General features: G+C 29.7%; 1 protein-coding gene and 1 long non-coding RNA gene across 51 annotated transcripts in view; both read right to left on the reverse strand.

The window, feature by feature from the left end:
* The window catches only part of LOC136029210 (cell adhesion molecule Dscam1-like), a 204323-nt gene that overhangs the window by 32225 nt on the left and 152659 nt on the right, over positions 1–19439 (reverse strand). For all 50 annotated transcript variants that reach the window (XM_065707384.1, XM_065707382.1, XM_065707397.1 and 47 more), the window contains exons 23-25: positions 15505–15621; positions 14304–14693; positions 1120–1291 (exon numbers count right to left, since the gene is read on the reverse strand). In XM_065707384.1, the coding sequence (XP_065563456.1) occupies positions 1120–1291; positions 14304–14693; positions 15505–15621 (679 nt within the window). The remainder of the gene's footprint in view (positions 1–1119; positions 1292–14303; positions 14694–15504; positions 15622–19439) is intronic.
* Positions 6419–12422, reverse strand: LOC136029212 (uncharacterized). Its single transcript, XR_010617995.1, has 2 exons — positions 11036–12422; positions 6419–10272 (listed from the first exon to the last, which is right to left on the reverse strand). It is a non-coding gene; the product is annotated as an uncharacterized LOC136029212 (long non-coding RNA).

Below are 19439 nucleotides of genomic sequence, written 5' to 3' on the forward strand. Positions count from 1 at the left end.
AAAACGTAACCGTCAATACTTCCAATCGAAATGGCTTTTTTCAAAATATTTTACGTTATCGTAAATATAGTTAATAGTATTAACAGTAAAAGCATAATTTTTTATAATGCTATATCCTAGCTGCCATTCTAGTATAGACGATCAGAAGATTCTACATACATTTCAATGAATACAACTTAAGAAGCATAAGAATCTTATACTATTAACACCATTTTGAAAGGTCAATTCTTTAATTTTGCTGACTTTGCTAAGCTGAAAAGGGTAAACTTCAAATGCAGCAAGTCTAAAAAATGAAGCAACACTGATTCCTAGGGATCTAAAAATATTAAAATATATCCCCAATATGATATTTTTAAAATGATATTTATAAAGAGTAGTATATACGAGCAATATATAGTTCAAAATATCATCAAAATGTCAGATAGAATTGTTTGGGGGCTGTAACAAACCAAACTAGATGAAAGTTAGACCAAGTGTGACCTGACTATTCTTATCTTGAAATTAAATTAGATTGCCAGCTAAGCAGCTATTATATATAGATAACTAACCGAAAGAAATTTCAAAAAGAAATTAATTCGATTTGATCAAGCTACTTTTTTATAATTTTGAGACTTTACTGTCTCCAAATTTTATCTCTCAAAGACATAAAAATATTTTTACGATCGAACATTAAATACTTTTTTAGAGGATATTTGTTTAACACCGCACTGAGATACTTTTTGAAAGTTTCAAAACACTAAAAATTGTATTAAGAAAATGCTTAGATAAATCCAAGAACACAAAAACATAGAACATACCTTAACATTCTGATCTGATTCTGAATGGTTGAGACAAGAACAAGAAACTTAAAAGGTTTAATTATTTGCTTTAGCATAATAAATTGAGAATATTCTACTACAGAAAATGCTACAATTAAACAAGGAAGAAAGAAATTTAGTCAAAAATTTTGTATGGTAGTCGGTTATTAGCAGAAAATATACCCAGATATGGTACACCATAGCGTGATACTAAACAATTAAAACGTGAAATAAAAACATCCTAAAATATTGGTTTTTGAACTTTTGATCAGTAAAATGAGAAATTAAGCCAAAAACTTTAAAAAACGAAAATAAATATTACCTAATTTTATACTCAACAACGAAATATAGCATAGGACAGCCACCATCAGAAAATGTGCCAAGATGTAATGTAACACTATTCGACGAAGGTTCTAAAAACTTGGATGCTTCGGGTTTTGTTGGGCCTGAGCCTTTTGTACGAGTGTGAATAATTTCGGACCCTTCTCCAGTGCCTAAATCAATGAATATAAGTCAACCAACAGAATATTTGCTTAACATTTGAACAGAATCAAAATCTTGACAATTCAAAAATATCAGTTCCACTAATTGAACGGTATCAACAATAAATAATTCAACAATATATACCATTATATTGGTTAGCAAATGGGCAATCAAATCTAGTGCGATTATATTTTTGAATTTTTTTTTGTAATACAACTTTCGTAACGGAAATGCAGTTGCAGCATGAGATCTGGCGAGGTCATATCAAGTGACTTTATAGACTGTAACTATTTACCTGTACAAAACAATAAAAAGATGAAAAATTTGTTGTTTTTTATAGTAGGCCTTCCTGAGATATCATACCTGACCCTTGATGATTGCAGATCACAAAGAAGCTTTTTAAGCATACGGATGAAGGTGTTTGGCGCGCTCTAACAGCTACTGTACGAACTACACGCCTCCAACAGCCAGGTAAACAGTGCGTGTTACTCAGTTTTAACGCTTGTTATTACACTGATCAAAAGGGCTATGAGAGATGTCGGAAGAAATTTTTTCGAGACTTACAAAAGCACAAAACCACCAACTAAGAATTCTCATTCATGCAACGAACATTTCTTTCACCCATATATCTTTCAAAAATGCTAATTAGGGACTGACGGGCAACTCTGAAGCATATGCCAACGTCTTTTAAGAAGTTAAACAACTCCAGGTAACGTATTAATCCATTGAATGGATTCATGGCAAAATTCTATTCATTAAAAAATTTCATTTATTCCACCAATTCCATAAGAAAATCCCATAAGTTCCACTAATAAAATACTCATACATTCCATTTATTTATAATAATGATTAAAAAAAATGAATCTAGAAAATGCGATAATTAAAGATTTATGAGTTAAGTAATTTTGTATGTAAACTTTTTAAGATACATAAAGAATGATTAGATGTTAGAAGAATTACTAGGGAGGAACGTTTCCCGTCTAGGTGAGATTATGCAAGAGTTGATCCTTATTTTCATTTTAAAGGGACTCAAAACTAAGTACTGTAGCAGTAGCTGCCAAACTTATTGTCACCTCGTTGGAAAAGAATTTGATTCAGTTGATCGACTTATTGTGTTGCAAAATCTTATCTCTATTGGTTTACCAGTGTCTTTTATTAAGCTAATGAGAGTCCATTAAGCTAATGACTAAACTTAACAGGTGAATAATAATATCAAGAAATTCCAGAAAAATCAGAAGCTGTAACATCCGACAAAATATAATGCACGAAAACAGAATATATATTCATTTCTGGCAAGAAGGAGTTCCTACGAATCTCAGAAACTAAATATTTAAGTTTTATTCTTAGCAACTAAGGAAACTGATGTCAACCTTTTTCGGGAAATAAGCAGAATTACATCTTCTGAAATATAAGTCTAATGAGGGCCGCAAATCTCAATATACCATTGCAAAATAAAATAAAAATACCAATACTTCAATATCACTCGGAGCTATGGGGAAAGGAGACAATAAAGACTTTGAAGACAGTTCAATTAAGCTGCTACGAACGGATTTATAGCCTTCAAAATACAATGTCTTCTTTAGTCATAGGACATTTGGGGACTAAATTATCTACATTTAATTAGAAAAATACAAATGATAAGTTAATGGCTAATACTTTTAAGTATGAGGGATGAGCAACTTGAAAAACTAACTTATAGGAGTTCTCAACAGAGGTAGAAAAAAAAAAATCCTGTTTACGTAAAATAAAACACATTTTGGATCAGTCGAGTTTGTCCGGTTTACGAAGGAAATAGCTTTGTTTGGGAAGAAAGGAAATTGCTAACCTCTTTAAAGATTGCTTATGTAATCTTCAAACCCAAACGTAGTAAAACCAGTAAAGTAAATAACTTGATCTTGCAATACATTTGAAAATTAAACTAATATTTTAAGCACAGTTTTATCTTAAGTCAAATAGGCATACAATTTATGTCTGTTTGCAGTACAGGTTTGGAGTCCACCCATATTTGGAGAATGTCATTGGGCACCTAACTTAAAGAGAATGAGAGGGAGGGGGAATGGGGCAATCTACTTGTCAATACATAGATAAAGTACACTGATGAGGGGCTGGCCCAAGTTTCATTTAGATACGGTGGACTTTCTTTGATCCACAGCTCCCTTCTAAGGGGAAAGATATCAGTAGCTTTTTATCCATATTTATTACAACTTCTTCTATCTATATAGCAGCATTTGATAACTTAGTACAAAAACTCCAATCCTTAACTTCTGTGCAAATCTAAATAATTGATATTTGTCAATATAATTCAATTTGGTTAAAAGCTTCACTATATAATATTATTATTATAATCTTACACTGTAAAGATTAAAATCTTAAATATTTGATTTATTCACGTTTGTCTGATAGAAAAAAAGATATATATATATATATATATACTAGCTGTTGGGGTGGCGCTTCGCGCCACCCCAACACCTAGTTGGTGGGGGTTAGTCGGTAAACCTGAAAATCTATTTATATGCACAGACAATGGGACAGCAAAGAATGTTGTATATTCGCAAGTTTTACGTAGTTAAAAACATATATATATATATATATATATATATATATATATATATATATATATTCACACCCCACCTGTGATATATATATATATATATATATATATATATATATATATATATATATATATATATATATATATATATATATATATATATATATATATATATGTTTTTAACTACGTAAAACTTGCGAATATACAACATTCTTTGCTGTCCCATTGTCTGTGCATATAAATAGATTTTCAGGTTTACCGACTCTTGAACATGCAACATATAATGGTCCATGGGAAAACAATCCGTATTCAGATCTATACCTCATGATTCTAATGATTGCCCTTGAGCTTTGTTGATGGTGATTGCTAATCGACCATTCCCTGAGTCGCCATCGTCATTTATATATCCCCCTGTGCACCCCGGCGTCCCCTTTGTAGTTATGTCCCTGTGTCCCGGTCGTCATTTATATTCCCTGTGTCCCGGTCGTCATTTGTGTCCCGGTGTTCCAGTCTGTGATTTCTCTTTGAGTGTCCCAGGCGTCATTTATATTCCTTGTGTCCCGGTGTCCCGGTCGTCATTTATATCCCCCTGTGCCCCCCGGCGTCCCCATTGTAGTTGTGTCCCTGTGTCCCGGTCGTCATTTATATTCCCTGTGTCCCGGTGTCCCGGTCTGTATATACATTCGTTTTTTAGTTTTGTTTTTCTCCTTTATTTTTTTCCTTTTTTCTTTTTTTTCTTTTTTAGTTTATTTAGATTTTTAGATTTTTTAGTTTTTTTATTAGTTTTTAGTTTTTTTTGTAGTTTTTACCATTTTTTTAGTTTTTTTAGTTTTTTTTTTTACTTATGTCCTGGTCGTCATTATATATATTTATTCATATTTTTTAAATTTTCTTTTTCTCTTTTATTTTTCAGTTTTTTCCTTTTTTTTAGTTTTTTTCTTTTTTAGTTTTTAGTTTTTTTTAGTTTTTTACCTTTTTTTAGTTTTTTTTTAGTTTTTTTAGTTTTTTGGCTTTTTTATTTTTTTATTAGTTTTTATTTTTTTTGTAGTTTTTGCCTTTTTTTTATTTTTTTTTCAGTTTTTTTTAGTTATTAGATTTTTACCTTTTTTTAGTTTTTTTAGTTTTTCAGCTTTTTTAGTTTTTTTTTCTTTTTAGTTTTTTTTGTAGTTTTTACCTTTTTTAGTTTTTTTCTTCTTTTGTATTAGTGTGAAATAATTCAGACGTCATATGCGGACAAACATGACGTCACCTGATCCACAGATCCACACACAGACAACTTATTTTTATATATATAGATATATATTTAACTACGTAAAACTTGCGAATATACAACATTCTTCGCTGTCCTAATGTCTGTCCATATAAATAGATTGTCAGGTTTACCAACTCTTGAACATGCAACATAATAATTGTCCATGGGAAAACAATTCGTATTCATATCTATACCGCATTTTTCTAACGATTGCCCTTGAGCTTTGTTGATGGTGATTGCTAATCGAACATTCCCTGTGTCCCCGTCGTCATCTATATATCCCCCTGTGCCCCCGGCGTCCCCGTTGGAGTTGTATCCCTGTGTCCAGGTCGTCATTTATATTCCCTGTGTCCCGGTCGTCATTTGTGTCCCGGTATCCCAGTCTGTAATTTCTCTTAGAGTGTCCTGGTCGTCATTTATATAGATATATAGATACAGTTTCATTTCAGTTTTTTTTCTTTTATAGTTTTTTCTTTTCTTATTTTTTTCTTTTTTAGTTTTTCTTTTTTAAGTTTCTTCTTTTTATTGATAATAAACCTCAAAATGTTGGGTATCTGTTTTAAGGTTTTCGAATTACCTTAATCTTTTGTCAAAATATATTGAAACATTTGTGGAATTCCCAGTTTTTTTTAGTTTTTTCTTTTTTTTAGCTGTTTAGGTTTTTTTTAGTTTTTTTTTCTTTTTAGTTTTTTACCTTTTTATTTTTTTTACATTTTTCCTTTTTAAGTTTTTTTCTTTTTTTAATTTTTTATTTAGTTTTTTTTAGTTTTTTCTTTTTAGTTTTGTTTTTAGTTTTTTACCATTTTTGTTTTTTCGAATTACTTTAACCTATTGTCAAAATATTTCGAAATATTTATGCAATTTCCAGTTTTTACATTCTAGTTTGTTTTCTTTTATATATATAGAAGATATAATCTGGCGTAATGGACAGACAACTTATTTTTATACTAGCTGTTGGGGTGGCGCTTCGCGCCACCCCAACACCTAGTTGGTGGGGGCGCTTCGCGCCCCCCCCAAGCCCCCCCGCGCGCGTAAGTCGTTACGCGCCATAATAGTTACGCGCCATTGTAGTTGTGTCCCTATGTCCCACCTGTGAATATAGATAGATATATATATATATGGTTTTAACTACGTAAAACTTGCGAATATACAACATTCTTTGCTGTCCCATTGTCTTTGCATATAAATAGATTGTCAGGTTTACCGACTCTTGAACATGCAACATATAATGGTCCATGGGAAAACAATCTGTATTCAGATCTATACCTCATGATTCTAATGATTGCCCTTGAGCTTTGTTGATGGTGATTGCTAATCGACCATTCCCTGTCCCGGTGTCCCGGTCGTCATTTACATCCCCCTGTTTCCTCCGGTGTCCCCGTTGTAGTTGTGTCCCTGTGTCCCGGTCGTCATTTATATTCCCTGTGTCCCGGTCGTCATTTGTATCCCGGTGTCCCGGTCTGTATATACATTCGTTTTTTAGTTTTGTTTTTCTCCTTTATTTTTTTCCTTTTTTTTTCTTTTTTAGCTTATTTAGATTTTTAGATTTTTTAGTTTTTTTATTAGTTTTTAGTTTTTTTTTCTTTTTAGTTTTTTTGTCCCGGTCGTCATTTATATCCCCCTGTTTCCCCCGGTGTCCCCGTTGTAGTTGTGTCCCTGTGTCCCGGTCGTCATTTATATTCCCTGTGTCCCGGTCGTCATTTGTATCCCGGTGTACCGGTCTGTATATACATTCGTTTTTTAGTTTTGTTTTTCTCCTTTATTTTTTTCCTTTTTTTTTCTTTTTTAGTTTATTTAGATTTTTAGATTTTTTAGTTTTTTTATTAGTTTTTAGTTTTTTTTTTCTTTTTAGTTTTTTTGTAGTTTTTACCTTCTTTTTAGTTTTGTTAATTTTTTTTTTACTTATGTCCTGGTCGTCATTTATACTCCCTATGTCCCGGTGCTTTGTTGATTGCTAATCGAACATTCCTTTTGTCCTGGTCGCTTTCTCTTTGAGTGTCGTCATTTATTTTTTTCTTTTTTAGTTCTTTTAGTTTTTACCTTTTTTAGTTTTTTTTAGTTTTTTAGATGAAATTTTTTTTTAGTTTTTTCCTTTTTTTCTTTTTAGTTTTTATTGGTTTTTACCTTTATGTTAGCTTATTTTTCAGTTTTTTCCTTTTTTTTTAGTTTTTTTTTATTTTTTATTTTTTTTAGTTTTTTACCTTTTTTTAGTTTTTTTAGTTTTTTACTCCCTGTGTCCCGGTGCTTTGTTGATTGCTAATCGAACATTCCTTTTGTCCTGGTCGCTTTCTCTTTGAGTGTCGTCATTTATTAGTTTTTTCCTTTTTTTCTTTTTAGTTTTTTATTGGTTTTTACCTTTATTTTAGCTTATTTTTCAGTTTTTTCCTTTTTTTTAGTTTTTTTTATTTTTATTTTTTTTAGTTTTTTACCTTTTTTTAGTTTTTTTAGTTTTTTTAGTTTTTTAGCTTTTTTACTTTTTTTATTAGTTTTTAGTTTTTTTTTGTAGTTTTTGCCTTTTTTTAGTTTTTTCAGTTTTTTTTTAGTTTTTTATTGGTTTTTACCTTTATAGTTTTTTTAGTTTTTTAGCTTTTTTATTTTTTTTATTAGTTTTTAGTTTTTTTTGTAGTTTTTGCCTTTTTTTAGTTTTTTCAGTTTTGACGTCACCAGATCCAGTTTTTCAGGTGACGTCACCTGACACATCCATCCATCCATCCACAGACAACTTATTTTTATATATATATATACTAGCTGTTGGGGTGGCGCTTCGCGCCACCCCAACACCTAGTTGGTGGGGGCGCTTCGCGCCCCCCCCAAGCCCCCCCGCGCGCGTAAGTCGTTACGCGCCATAATAGTTACGCGCCATTGTAGTTGTGTCCCTATGTCCCACCTGTGAATATAGATAGATATATATATATATGGTTTTAACTACGTAAAACTTGCGAATATACAACATTCTTTGCTGTCCCATTGTCTTTGCATATAAATAGATTGTCAGGTTTACCGACTCTTGAACATGCAACATATAATGGTCCATGGGAAAACAATCTGTATTCAGATCTATACCTCATGATTCTAATGATTGCCCTTGAGCTTTGTTGATGGTGATTGCTAATCGACCATTCCCTGTCCCGGTGTCCCGGTCGTCATTTACATCCCCCTGTTTCCTCCGGTGTCCCCGTTGTAGTTGTGTCCCTGTGTCCCGGTCGTCATTTATATTCCCTGTGTCCCGGTCGTCATTTGTATCCCGGTGTCCCGGTCTGTATATACATTCGTTTTTTAGTTTTGTTTTTCTCCTTTATTTTTTTCCTTTTTTTTTCTTTTTTAGCTTATTTAGATTTTTAGATTTTTTAGTTTTTTTATTAGTTTTTAGTTTTTTTTTCTTTTTAGTTTTTTTGTCCCGGTCGTCATTTATATCCCCCTGTTTCCCCCGGTGTCCCCGTTGTAGTTGTGTCCCTGTGTCCCGGTCGTCATTTATATTCCCTGTGTCCCGGTCGTCATTTGTATCCAGGTGTACCGGTCTGTATATACATTCGTTTTTTAGTTTTGTTTTTCTCCTTTATTTTTTTCCTTTTTTTTTCTTTTTTAGTTTATTTAGATTTTTAGATTTTTTAGTTTTTTTATTAGTTTTTAGTTTTTTTTTCTTTTTAGTTTTTTTGTAGTTTTTACCTTCTTTTTAGTTTTGTTAATTTTTTTTTTACTTATGTCCTGGTCGTCATTTATGCTCCCTATGTCCCGGTGCTTTGTTGATTGCTAATCGAACATTCCTTTTGTCCTGGTCGCTTTCTCTTTGAGTGTCGTCATTTATTTTTTTCTTTTTTAGTTCTTTTAGTTTTTACCTTTTTTAGTTTTTTTTAGTTTTTTAGATGAAAATTTTTATTAGTTTTTTCCTTTTTTTCTTTTTAGTTTTTATTGGTTTTTACCTTTATGTTAGCTTATTTTTCAGTTTTTTCCTTTTTTTTTAGTTTTTTTTTATTTTTTATTTTTTTTAGTTTTTTACCTTTTTTTAGTTTTTTTAGTTTTTTTAGTTTTTTAGCTTTTTTACTTTTTTTATTAGTTTTTAGTTTTTTTGTAGTTTTTGCCTTTTTTTAGTTTTTTCAGTTTTTTTTTTAGTTTTTTATTGGTTTTTACCTTTATTTTAGCTTATTTTTCAGTTTTTTCCTTTTTTTAGTTTTTTTTTAGTTTTTAGTTTTTTTAGTTTTTTACCTTTTTTTAGTTTTTTTAGTTTTTTTAGTTTTTTAGCTTTTTTATTTTTTTTATTAGTTTTTAGTTTTTTTTTGTAGTTTTTGCCTTTTTTTTAGTTTTTTTAGTTTTTTAGCTTTTTTATTAGTTTTTAGTTTTTTTTGTAGTTTTTGCCTTTTTTTAGTTTGACAACTTATTTTTATATATATAGATAGTTTTTTTTTTTTACTTATGTCCTGGTCGTCATTTATACTCCCTGTGTCCCTGTGCTTTGTTGATTGCTAATCAAACATTCCTTTTGTCCTGGTCGCTTTCTCTTTGAGTGTCGTCATTTATTAGTTTTTTCCTTTTTTTTTAGTTTTTTATTGGTTTTTACCTTTATTTTAGCTTATTTTTCAGTTTTTTCCTTTTTTTTAGTTTTTTTTTATTTTTTATTTTTTTTAGTTTTTTACCTTTTTTTAGTTTTTTTTTAGTTTTTTTAGTTTTTTAGCTTTTTTACTTTTTTTATTAGTTTTTAGTTTTTTTTGTAGTTTTTGCCTTTTTTTAGTTTTTTCAGTTTTTTTTTTAGTTTTTTATTGGTTTTTACCTTTATAGTTTTTTTAGTTTTTTAGCTTTTTTATTTTTTTTATTAGTTTTTAGTTTTTTTTGTAGTTTTTGCCTTTTTTTAGTTTTTTCAGTTTTGACGTCACCTGATCCAGTTTTTTCAGGTGACGTCACCTGACACATCCATCCATCCATCCACAGACAACTTATTTTTATATATATAGATATATTGTCAAAATATATTGAAATATTTGTGCAATTCCCAGTTTGTTTAGTTTTTTCTTTTTTTTTAGTTTTTTAGCTTTTTTAGTTTTTTTTAGTTTTTTATCTTTTTTATTTTTTTATGTTTTTTCTTTTTGGGTTTTTTCTTTTTTTTATTTTTTCAATTTTTAATTTTTTTTTTTAGTTTTTTCTTTTTAGTTTTTTTTTAGTTTTTTACCATTTTTCTTTTTTCGAATTACTTTAATCTAGTTTTTACCTTTTTTAGTTTTTTTTAGTTTTTTAGATGAAAATTTTTTTTAGTTTTTTCCTTTTTTCTTTTTAGTTTTTTATTGGTTTTTACCTTTATTTTAGCTTATTTTTCAGTTTTTTCCTTTTTTTTAGTTTTTTTTTATTTTTTATTTTTTTTAGTTATGGTGATTGCTAATCGAACATTCCCTGTGTCCCCGTCGTCATCTATATATCCCCCTGTGCCCCCGGCGTCCCCGTTGGAGTTGTATCCCTGTGTCCAGGTCGTCATTTATATTCCCTGTGTCCCGGTCGTCATTTGTGTCCCGGTATCCCAGTCTGTAATTTCTCTTAGAGTGTCCTGGTCGTCATTTATATAGATATATAGATACAGTTTCATTTCAGTTTTTTTTTTTTATAGTTTTTTCTTTTCTTATTTTTTTCTTTTTTAGTTTTTCTTTTTTAAGTTTCTTCTTTTTATTGATAATAAACCTCAAAATGTTGGGTATCTGTTTTAAGGTTTTCGAATTACCTTAATCTTTTGTCAAAATATATTGAAACATTTGTGGAATTCCCAGTTTTTTTTAGTTTTTTCTTTTTTTTAGCTGTTTAGGTTTTTTTTAGTTTTTTTTTCTTTTTAGTTTTTTACCTTTTTATTTTTTTTACATTTTTCCTTTTTAAGTTTTTTTCTTTTTTTAATTTTTTATTTAGTGTTTTTTAGTTTTTTCTTTTTAGTTTTGTTTTTAGTTTTTTACCATTTTTGTTTTTTCGAATTACTTTAACCTATTGTCAAAATATTTCGAAATATTTATGCAATTTCCAGTTTTTACATTCTAGTTTGTTTTCTTTTATATATATAGAAGATATAATCTGGCGTAATGGACAGACAACTTATTTTTATATATATTGTCAAAATATATTGAAATATTTGTGCAATTCCCAGTTTGTTTAGTTTTTTCTTTTTTTTTAGTTTTTTAGCTTTTTTAGTTTTTTTTAGTTTTTTATCTTTTTTATTTTTTTATGTTTTTTCTTTTTGGGTTTTTTCTTTTTTTTATTTTTTCAATTTTTAATTTTTTTTTTAGTTTTTTCTTTTTAGTTTTTTTTTAGTTTTTTACCATTTTTCTTTTTTCGAATTACTTTAATCTAGTTTTTACCTTTTTTAGTTTTTTTTAGTTTTTTAGATGAAAATTTTTTTTAGTTTTTTCCTTTTTTCTTTTTAGTTTTTTATTGGTTTTTACCTTTATTTTAGCTTATTTTTCAGTTTTTTCCTTTTTTTTATTTTTTTTTTATTTTTTATTTTTTTTAGTTTTTTACCTTTTTTTAGTTTTTTTAGTTTTTTAGCTTTTTTACTTTTTTTATTAGTTTTTAGTTTTTTTTTGTAGTTTTTGCCTTTTTTTAGTTTTTTCAGTTTTTTTTAGTTTTTTATTGGTTTTTACCTTTATTTTAGCTTATTTTTCAGTTTTTTCCTTTTTTTTAGTTTTTTTTAGTTTTTAGTTTTTTTAGTTTTTTTACCTTTTTTTAGTTTTTTTAGTTTTTTTAGTTTTTTAGCTTTTTTATTTTTTTATTAGTTTTTAGTTTTTTTTGTAGTTTTTTCCTTTTTTTTAGTTGTTTTTTAGTTTTTTCCTTTTTTTTAGTTTTTTTTATTTTTATTTTTTTTAGTTTTTTACCTTTTTTTAGTTTTTTTAGTTTTTTTAGTTTTTTAGCTTTTTTACTTTTTTTATTAGTTTTTAGTTTTTTTTTGTAGTTTTTGCCTTTTTTTAGTTTTTTCAGTTTTTTTTTTAGTTTTTTATTGGTTTTTACCTTTATTTTAGCTTATTTTTCAGTTTTTTCCTTTTTTTTAGTTTTTTTTAGTTTTTAGTTTTTTTAGTTTTTTACCTTTTTTTTAGTTTTTTTAGTTTTTTTAGTTTTTTAGCTTTTTTATTTTTTTTATTAGTTTTTAGTTTTTTTTGTAGTTTTTGCCTTTTTTTAGTTTTTTTAGTTTTTTAGCTTTTTTATTAGTTTTTAGTTTTTTTTGTAGTTTTTGCCTTTTTTTAGTTTTTTTAGTTTTTTAGCTTTTTTATTTTTTTTATTAGTTTTTAGTTTTTTTTGTAGTTTTTGCCTTTTTTTAGTTTTTTTAGTTTTGACGTCACCTGATCCAGTTTTTTCAGGTGACGTCACCTGATCCATCCACAGATCCACAGCCAACTTATTTTTATATATATAGATAGATATATATATATATATATATATATATATATATATATATATATATATATATATACTAGCTGTTGGGGTGGCGCTTCGCGCCACCCCAACACCTAGTTGGTGGGGGCGCTTCGCGCCCCCCCCCAAGCCCCCCCGCGCGCGTAAGTCGTTACGCGCCATAATAGTTACGCGCCATTGTAGTTGTGTCCCTATGTCCCACCTGTGAATATAGATATATATATATATATATGGTTTTAACTACGTAAAACTTGCGAATATACAACATTCTTTGCTGTCCCATTGTCTTTGCATATAAATAGATTGTCAGGTTATCCCCCTGTTTCCCCCGGTGTCCCCGTTGTAGTTGTGTCCCTGTGTCCCGGTCGTCATTTATATTCCCTGTGTCCCGGGTCCCGGTCATCATTTGTATCCCGGTGTCCCGGTCTGTATATACATTCGTTTTTTAGTTTTGTTTTTCTCCTTTATTTTTTTCCTTTTTTTTTCTTTTTTAGCTTATTTAGATTTTTAGATTTTTTAGTTTTTTTTATTAGTTTTTAGTTTTTATTTCTTTTTAGTTTTTTTGTCCCGGTCGTCATTTATATCCCCCTGTTTCCCCCGGTGTCCCCGTTGTAGTTGTGTCCCTGTGTCCCGGTCGTTATTTATATTCCCTGTGTCCCGGTCGTCATTTGTATCCCGGTGTACCGGTCTGTATATACATTCGTTTTTTAGTTTTGTTTTTCTCCTTTATTTTTTTCCTTTTTTTTTTCTTTTTTAGTTTATTTAGATTTTTAGATTTTTTAGTTTTTTTATTAGTTTTTAGTTTTTTTTTCTTTTTAGTTTTTTTGTAGTTTTTACCTTCTTTTTAGTTTTGTTAATTTTTTTTTTTTACTTGTGTCCTGGTCGTCATTTATACTCCCTGTGTCCCGGTGCTTTGTTGATTGCTAATCGAACATTCCTTTTGTCCTGGTCGCTTTCTCTTTGAGTGTCGTCATTTATTTTTTTCTTTTTTAGTTCTTTTAGTTTTTACCTTTTTTAGTTTTTTTTTAGTTTTTAGTTTTTTTAGTTTTTTACCTTTTTTTAGTTTTTTTAGTTTTTTAGCTTTTTTATTTTTTTTATTAGTTTTTAGTTTTTTTGTAGTTTTTGCCTTTTTTTTTAGTTTTTTGTCCTGGTCGCTTTCTCTTTGAGTGTCGTCATTTATTAGTTTTTTCCTTTTTTTTTTTAGTTTTTTATTGGTTTTTACCTTTATTTTAGCTTATTTTTCAGTTTTTTCCTTTTTTTTAGTTTTTTTTTATTTTTTATTTTTTTTAGTTTTTTACCTTTTTTTAGTTTTTTTAGTTTTTTTAGTTTTTTAGCTTTTTTACTTTTTTTATTAGTTTTTAGTTTTTTTTTGTAGTTTTTGCCTTTTTTTAGTTTTTTCAGTTTTTTTTTTAGTTTTTTATTGGTTTTTACCTTTATAGTTTTTTTAGTTTTTTAGCTTTTTTATTTTTTTTATTAGTTTTTAGTTTTTTTTGTAGTTTTTGCCTTTTTTTAGTTTTTTCAGTTTTGACGTCACCTAATCCAGTTTTTTCAGGTGACGTCACCTGACACATCCATCCACACATCCATCCACACATCCACAGACAGACAACTTATTTTTATATATATAGATATATATATATATATATATATATATATATATATATATATATATATATATATATATATATATATATATATATATGAAAAAATGTGTCTTTTCTTCTCACCCATCTCTAATGATAACATTTTTTTTTTTTTTTTTTTTTTTTTTTTTTTTTAATGTAAAAAGATAACATAGAAATGTTAATAATATTCAGAAAAAGAGAAAGTGCTTATTGGAGAAACATACCGATGGTATTCTGTGCACTAGCATAAAGTTGATACTTTTGTCCACATTGAAGTCCTTCTACGGTGTATTCTAACTGAGAATTGGCAATTTGTATCTGTTCCCATTCACCAAATTCGGGTTTGTAATGTACGATATAAGAATAAATGGGAGCAGTTTCCTCTTTCTTTGGTTTCAATTTAATGGATATTGAAGATGTGGTGGATGATGTAAGTGACACAGCAGGTGGACTAGGTGGCGCATGCACTGTCAGTATGTGAGAGATAGTATCCTGTCCATACGGATTCTCAACACTGCAGCTATATTCGCCAGCGTCGTCACGACTAACTTCTCGGATTAGCAATGAACCATCTGGCAGAAGACGATGTCGGTCTGATGGTACAAAGGCAGATCCTAAAAAATTAAATTCGGTATTTGTACTGTTCAAACTCATAAGGTTTACATAGCATTACAACTCTACACACAGTTTCTAGCGTTTGATGAATGACAAGGTTTCCAGTCTTATTTTATTCTTCTTTTTTTTTGGGGGGGGGGAGGGAGGGATGTAATGGAATGGAAAAGAGATTGAAAAGTTTTGCAACGTGCCTAAGACTGCAAATTCTTTTTGCTTTCCACAAAATGTGCGCAAAGAAAAAACCTGCCAACTTAGAAGCTTCGTGACCAAACATTCTAATATCCAAATTGACGGAATAAAAGATACCATCTAAGGATATATCCTATTCAGATCATTTAGAGTTTGTCTTTTTAGCTATGGCCAAAATTTTTGGAGAGGAAATTATCTATCTGAAACTCAGTTTACTTATCAGAACTAATCAAGCACATACGATTTACATAATGCAATATAACGAAAATTACACTATACCTTGAGGGATGACAGTATTTTAAGTCTTTACTGTCCTTTTCTTTTTAGGAAACAAAATGAGGAAGGGAACGGAAATTTCATAATCCTGCTTAGTTAAAAGTCTGTTGAACAAACGTCCAAGTTTATGGAATACAGAAAGTTGATGATACACCCCCTGAAAACAAAGAAGGGGTTTGCTTTGTTGCTATTAACATGTTTGGAGAGGAGCTTCTCTAGGAGGATGGGGGGGGCAGTCTCAAAAAGGATATAACTTGATCAAATTTACTTCTAAGCAATGGCACTTCTAAGTTTAAAGAACAACACGTTCACACGGATAGACAGACAATAAAGAGATGAACGCACCCTTGATCCTCCATTGCAGTTCGGGTACTGGAATTCCAACAGCTTGGCATGGTAGCTTAATATCGTCCTTGAAATTGACAGTAAATTTATCGTCAAAGGAAGCAATTTTAGCTGGAACTGAAAAAAAAAGAAAGAAAATAGACATCACCCACACTTATGCCGTCACATCAGCCACACAAATTTTCTGCCTTATACTTGTAGAATAATAAAAAACAGAGTTTGGGAGTTGAGTTGCACGAGAGTTCAGTTAAATGAGGTTCAGCTGCACAAGGGTTCAGTTGCATCGGGGTTCAGTTACACGATGACTGGAGACAGCAATAAACATTTAGTGATGTGGACAGAAAAATCAATAAAAGAAAAAGTAAGAGATATATGCATTTATTTTCAAATATTAAACCAGAGAAGCATAAAGAAATTCTAAGAAAATAAAAAGGCATGAATTTTCGTTATAGCCACTATGAGAAAATAAAATGCGTTTTCAATCAAAGCAAAATCAACTCAACTCCAAAAATATTTAATATTTTGAAAAAAGAAAGACATAACTGCAGCCTGTGCATGCTTTAATACTTTATTAGTAAACGGAAGATGTTACAAAAGTACTAGGGATTAACCCATCGGAAAGTGCATGGCTCATGGTTCTTTTTTTATTATCTGCATCATTGCATTATTTTTTTTTTATCATGGCATAAAAACAGTTTCTTAAAGTTACTTTTTCATGAGGATCCGCTAAATTTATGTGTCTAGTGTATATTTCTTAGCAATAAAGAGTATGAAATCCCATTCCTTTCCCTGACCTTATAGAGGAGGCAGAGATAAGAAATCTTGATTTCCTTTTAAGGGGTAAAAGAAATCTCAATACATTCTTTTTAAGCATCTGGACGCGTTAAATCAAACAAATATCAAGGTTATTTTTTTATTGATGACTTTTTATCATTTTGCAAAATTCTAAGATGTTAGGTCTAAGATGTGAGTATAATATGATTTCTGACATTTATTTTACCGCCTAAACATAATATATTCACATTTTTTTGTTTTACCATCAAAACAGAGGACGGTTCTTCTCCCACAACTACTGCAGTATCATCGGTCAAAGTTATTACTAATCCATCACCAATATTCTCATATAAACCATGATTAGCGAAGAGCGTGCAATTAAGCCTTATGGGACACCACCCCAATATCATTGACAACAAGAGTGATTGATGAACAACCTTGTAATTCAAACTAATTATGCGGATAAGTTTCCACCAATTCCGGGATTATTCAGTTTATCTAAAAAAGAGTCAATTTGCTTTTCTAAAAATAAAATTGAGGGAGTCAATTTGCTTTTCTAAAAATAAAATTGAGGGAGTCAAAAGCTTTTTGAAATTAAGAAAATGGCTGATACAAGAAATTCATCATCTAATGAACCAATAACATTAAAAAGAAGCGGCACAACAGCTTGTTCTTCAGACCGACCGAAAAAAAAAATCCAGACTGCTTTTCTTCGATAAAATTTTACCTATCCAGATACTCAATTTTTCTAGACTTTACTATTTTTCCTAGTAATTTGAAGAGGAAATAGTGTTGATAATCACTGGTAACTAGTGACAGAAGAGTCTATATAGAAAGGAACAACTTGAGCTACTTTCCCTCAATGCGGAAACAAGATTTTAGAATATACTAGCTGTTGGGGTGGCGCTTCGCGCCACCCCAACACCTAGTTGGTGGGGGCGCTTCGCGCCCCCCCCCCAAGCCCCCCCGCGCGCGTAAGTCGTTACGCGCCATATTAGTTACGCGCCATTGTAGTTGTGTCCCTATGTCCCACCTGTGAATATATATATATATATATATATATATATATATATATATATATATATATATATATATATATATATATGTTTTTAACTACGTAAAACTTGCGAATATACAACATTCTTTGCTGTCCCATTGTCTGTGCATATAAATAGATTGTCAGGTTTACCGACTCTTGAACATGCAACATATAATGGTCCATGGGAAAACAATCCGTATTCAGATCTATACCTCATGATTCTAATGATTGCCCTTGAGCTTTGTTGATGGTGATTGCTAATCGACCATTCCCTGAGTCGCCATCGTCATTTATATATCCCCCTGTGCACCCCGGCATCCCCTTTGTAGTTATGTCCCTGTGTCCCGGTCGTCATTTATATTCCCTGTGTCCCGGTCGTCATTTGTGTCCCGGTGTTCCAGTCTGTGATTTCTCTTTGAGTGTCCCGGGCGTCATTTATATTCCTTGTGTCCCGGTCGTCATTTATATCCCCCTGTGCCCCCCGGCGTCCCCATTGTAGTTGTGTCCCTGTGTCCCGGTCGTCATTTATATTCCCTGTGTCCCGGTCGTCATTTGTATCCCGGTGTCCCGGTCTGTATATACATTCGTTTTTTAGTTTTGTTTTTCTCCTTTATTTTTTTCCTTTTTTCTTTTTTTTCTTTTTTAGTTTATTTAGATTTTTAGATTTTTTAGTTTTTTTATTAGTTTTTAGTTTTTTTTGTAGTTTTTACCATTTTTTTAGTTTTTTTAGTTTTTTTTTTTACTTATGTCCTGGTCGTCATTTATACTCCCTGTGTCCCGGTCGTCATTTGTGTCTCGGTGCTTGTTGATTGCTAATTTATATTATATTTATATTTATATTTTTTATATTTATTAATATTTTTTTAGTTTTCTTTTTCTCTTATTTTTCAGTTTTTTCCTTTTTTTAGTTTTTTCTTTTTTAGTTTTTAGTTTTTTTTTGTTTTTTACCTTTTTTTAGTTTTTTTAGTTTTTTAGTGTTTTTATTAGTTTTTAGTTTTTTTTAGTTTTTGCCTTTTTTTTAGTTTTTTCATTTTTTTTTTAGTTTTTAGTTTTTTACCTTTTTTTAGTTTTTTTAGTTTTTTAGCTTTTTTAGTTTTTTTTTCTTTTTAGTTTTTTTTGTAGTTTTTACCTTTTTTAGTTTTTTTCCTTCTTTTGTATTAGTGTGAAATAATTCAGACGTCATATGCGGACAAACACGACGTCACTCGACAGACAGACATAACCCACAAACAACTTATTTTTATATATATTTATTCATATTTTTTTAGTTTTCTTTTTCTCTTTTATTTTTCAGTTTTTTCCTTTTTTTTAGTTTTTTTCTTTTTTAGTTTTTTACCTTTTTTTAGTTTTTTTTAGTTTTTTTAGTTTTTTAGCTTTTTTAGTTTTTTTTTTATTAGTTTTTATTTTTTTTGTAGTTTTTGCCTTTTTTTATTTTCTTCAGTTTTTTTTAGTTATTAGATTTTTACCTTTTTTTTAGTTTTTTTTAGTTTTTTAGCTTTTTTAGTTTTTTTTTATCTTTTTAGTTTTTTTTGTAGTTTTTACCTTTTTTAGTTTTTTTCTTCTTTTGTATTAGTGTGAAATAATTCAGACGTCATATGCGGACAAACATGACGTCACCTGATCCACAGATCCACACACAGACAACTTATTTTTATATATATAGATTTAATAAGCATGAAGATAGCATGGATAGTATCCTTCACGAAAGAGGTTGATCTGATCCTGTAAAGCTGTCTCTTCTAAGGCTCAAAACGGTTTTCTATAGTTTGGAAAACTCGATGGGAGAAAAAAATTCATTCTTAGAACAAAGTGAATGCTTTAGAACAAAGGATATAGAGAAAGAGAAAAAGCAATAAAGTGCAATAGAATTTAAGGCAGACATTTTAGAAAAATACAACCTAGGCCAATAGAGTATAGAAACAATTTACTCAGTTAGAACATAATACCTTCCGTTAATTTCTAATTGAGCCTAATTGCATGGAGACCAAGAGTTTGACAATGTTTTGGACGTTCTGCGGATGAAGTAATATAGGTTGCTAAAGATCGTCATTGGTGGCCAACCATCTAGGGTCAAACAAAAGCAGATCATGCATAAATGGGATGGGAGGATGTCGCAAGGACA

This window comes from Artemia franciscana, chromosome 7, assembly GCF_032884065.1.
Source record: "Artemia franciscana chromosome 7, ASM3288406v1, whole genome shotgun sequence".
NCBI lineage: Eukaryota > Metazoa > Arthropoda > Branchiopoda > Anostraca > Artemiidae > Artemia > Artemia franciscana.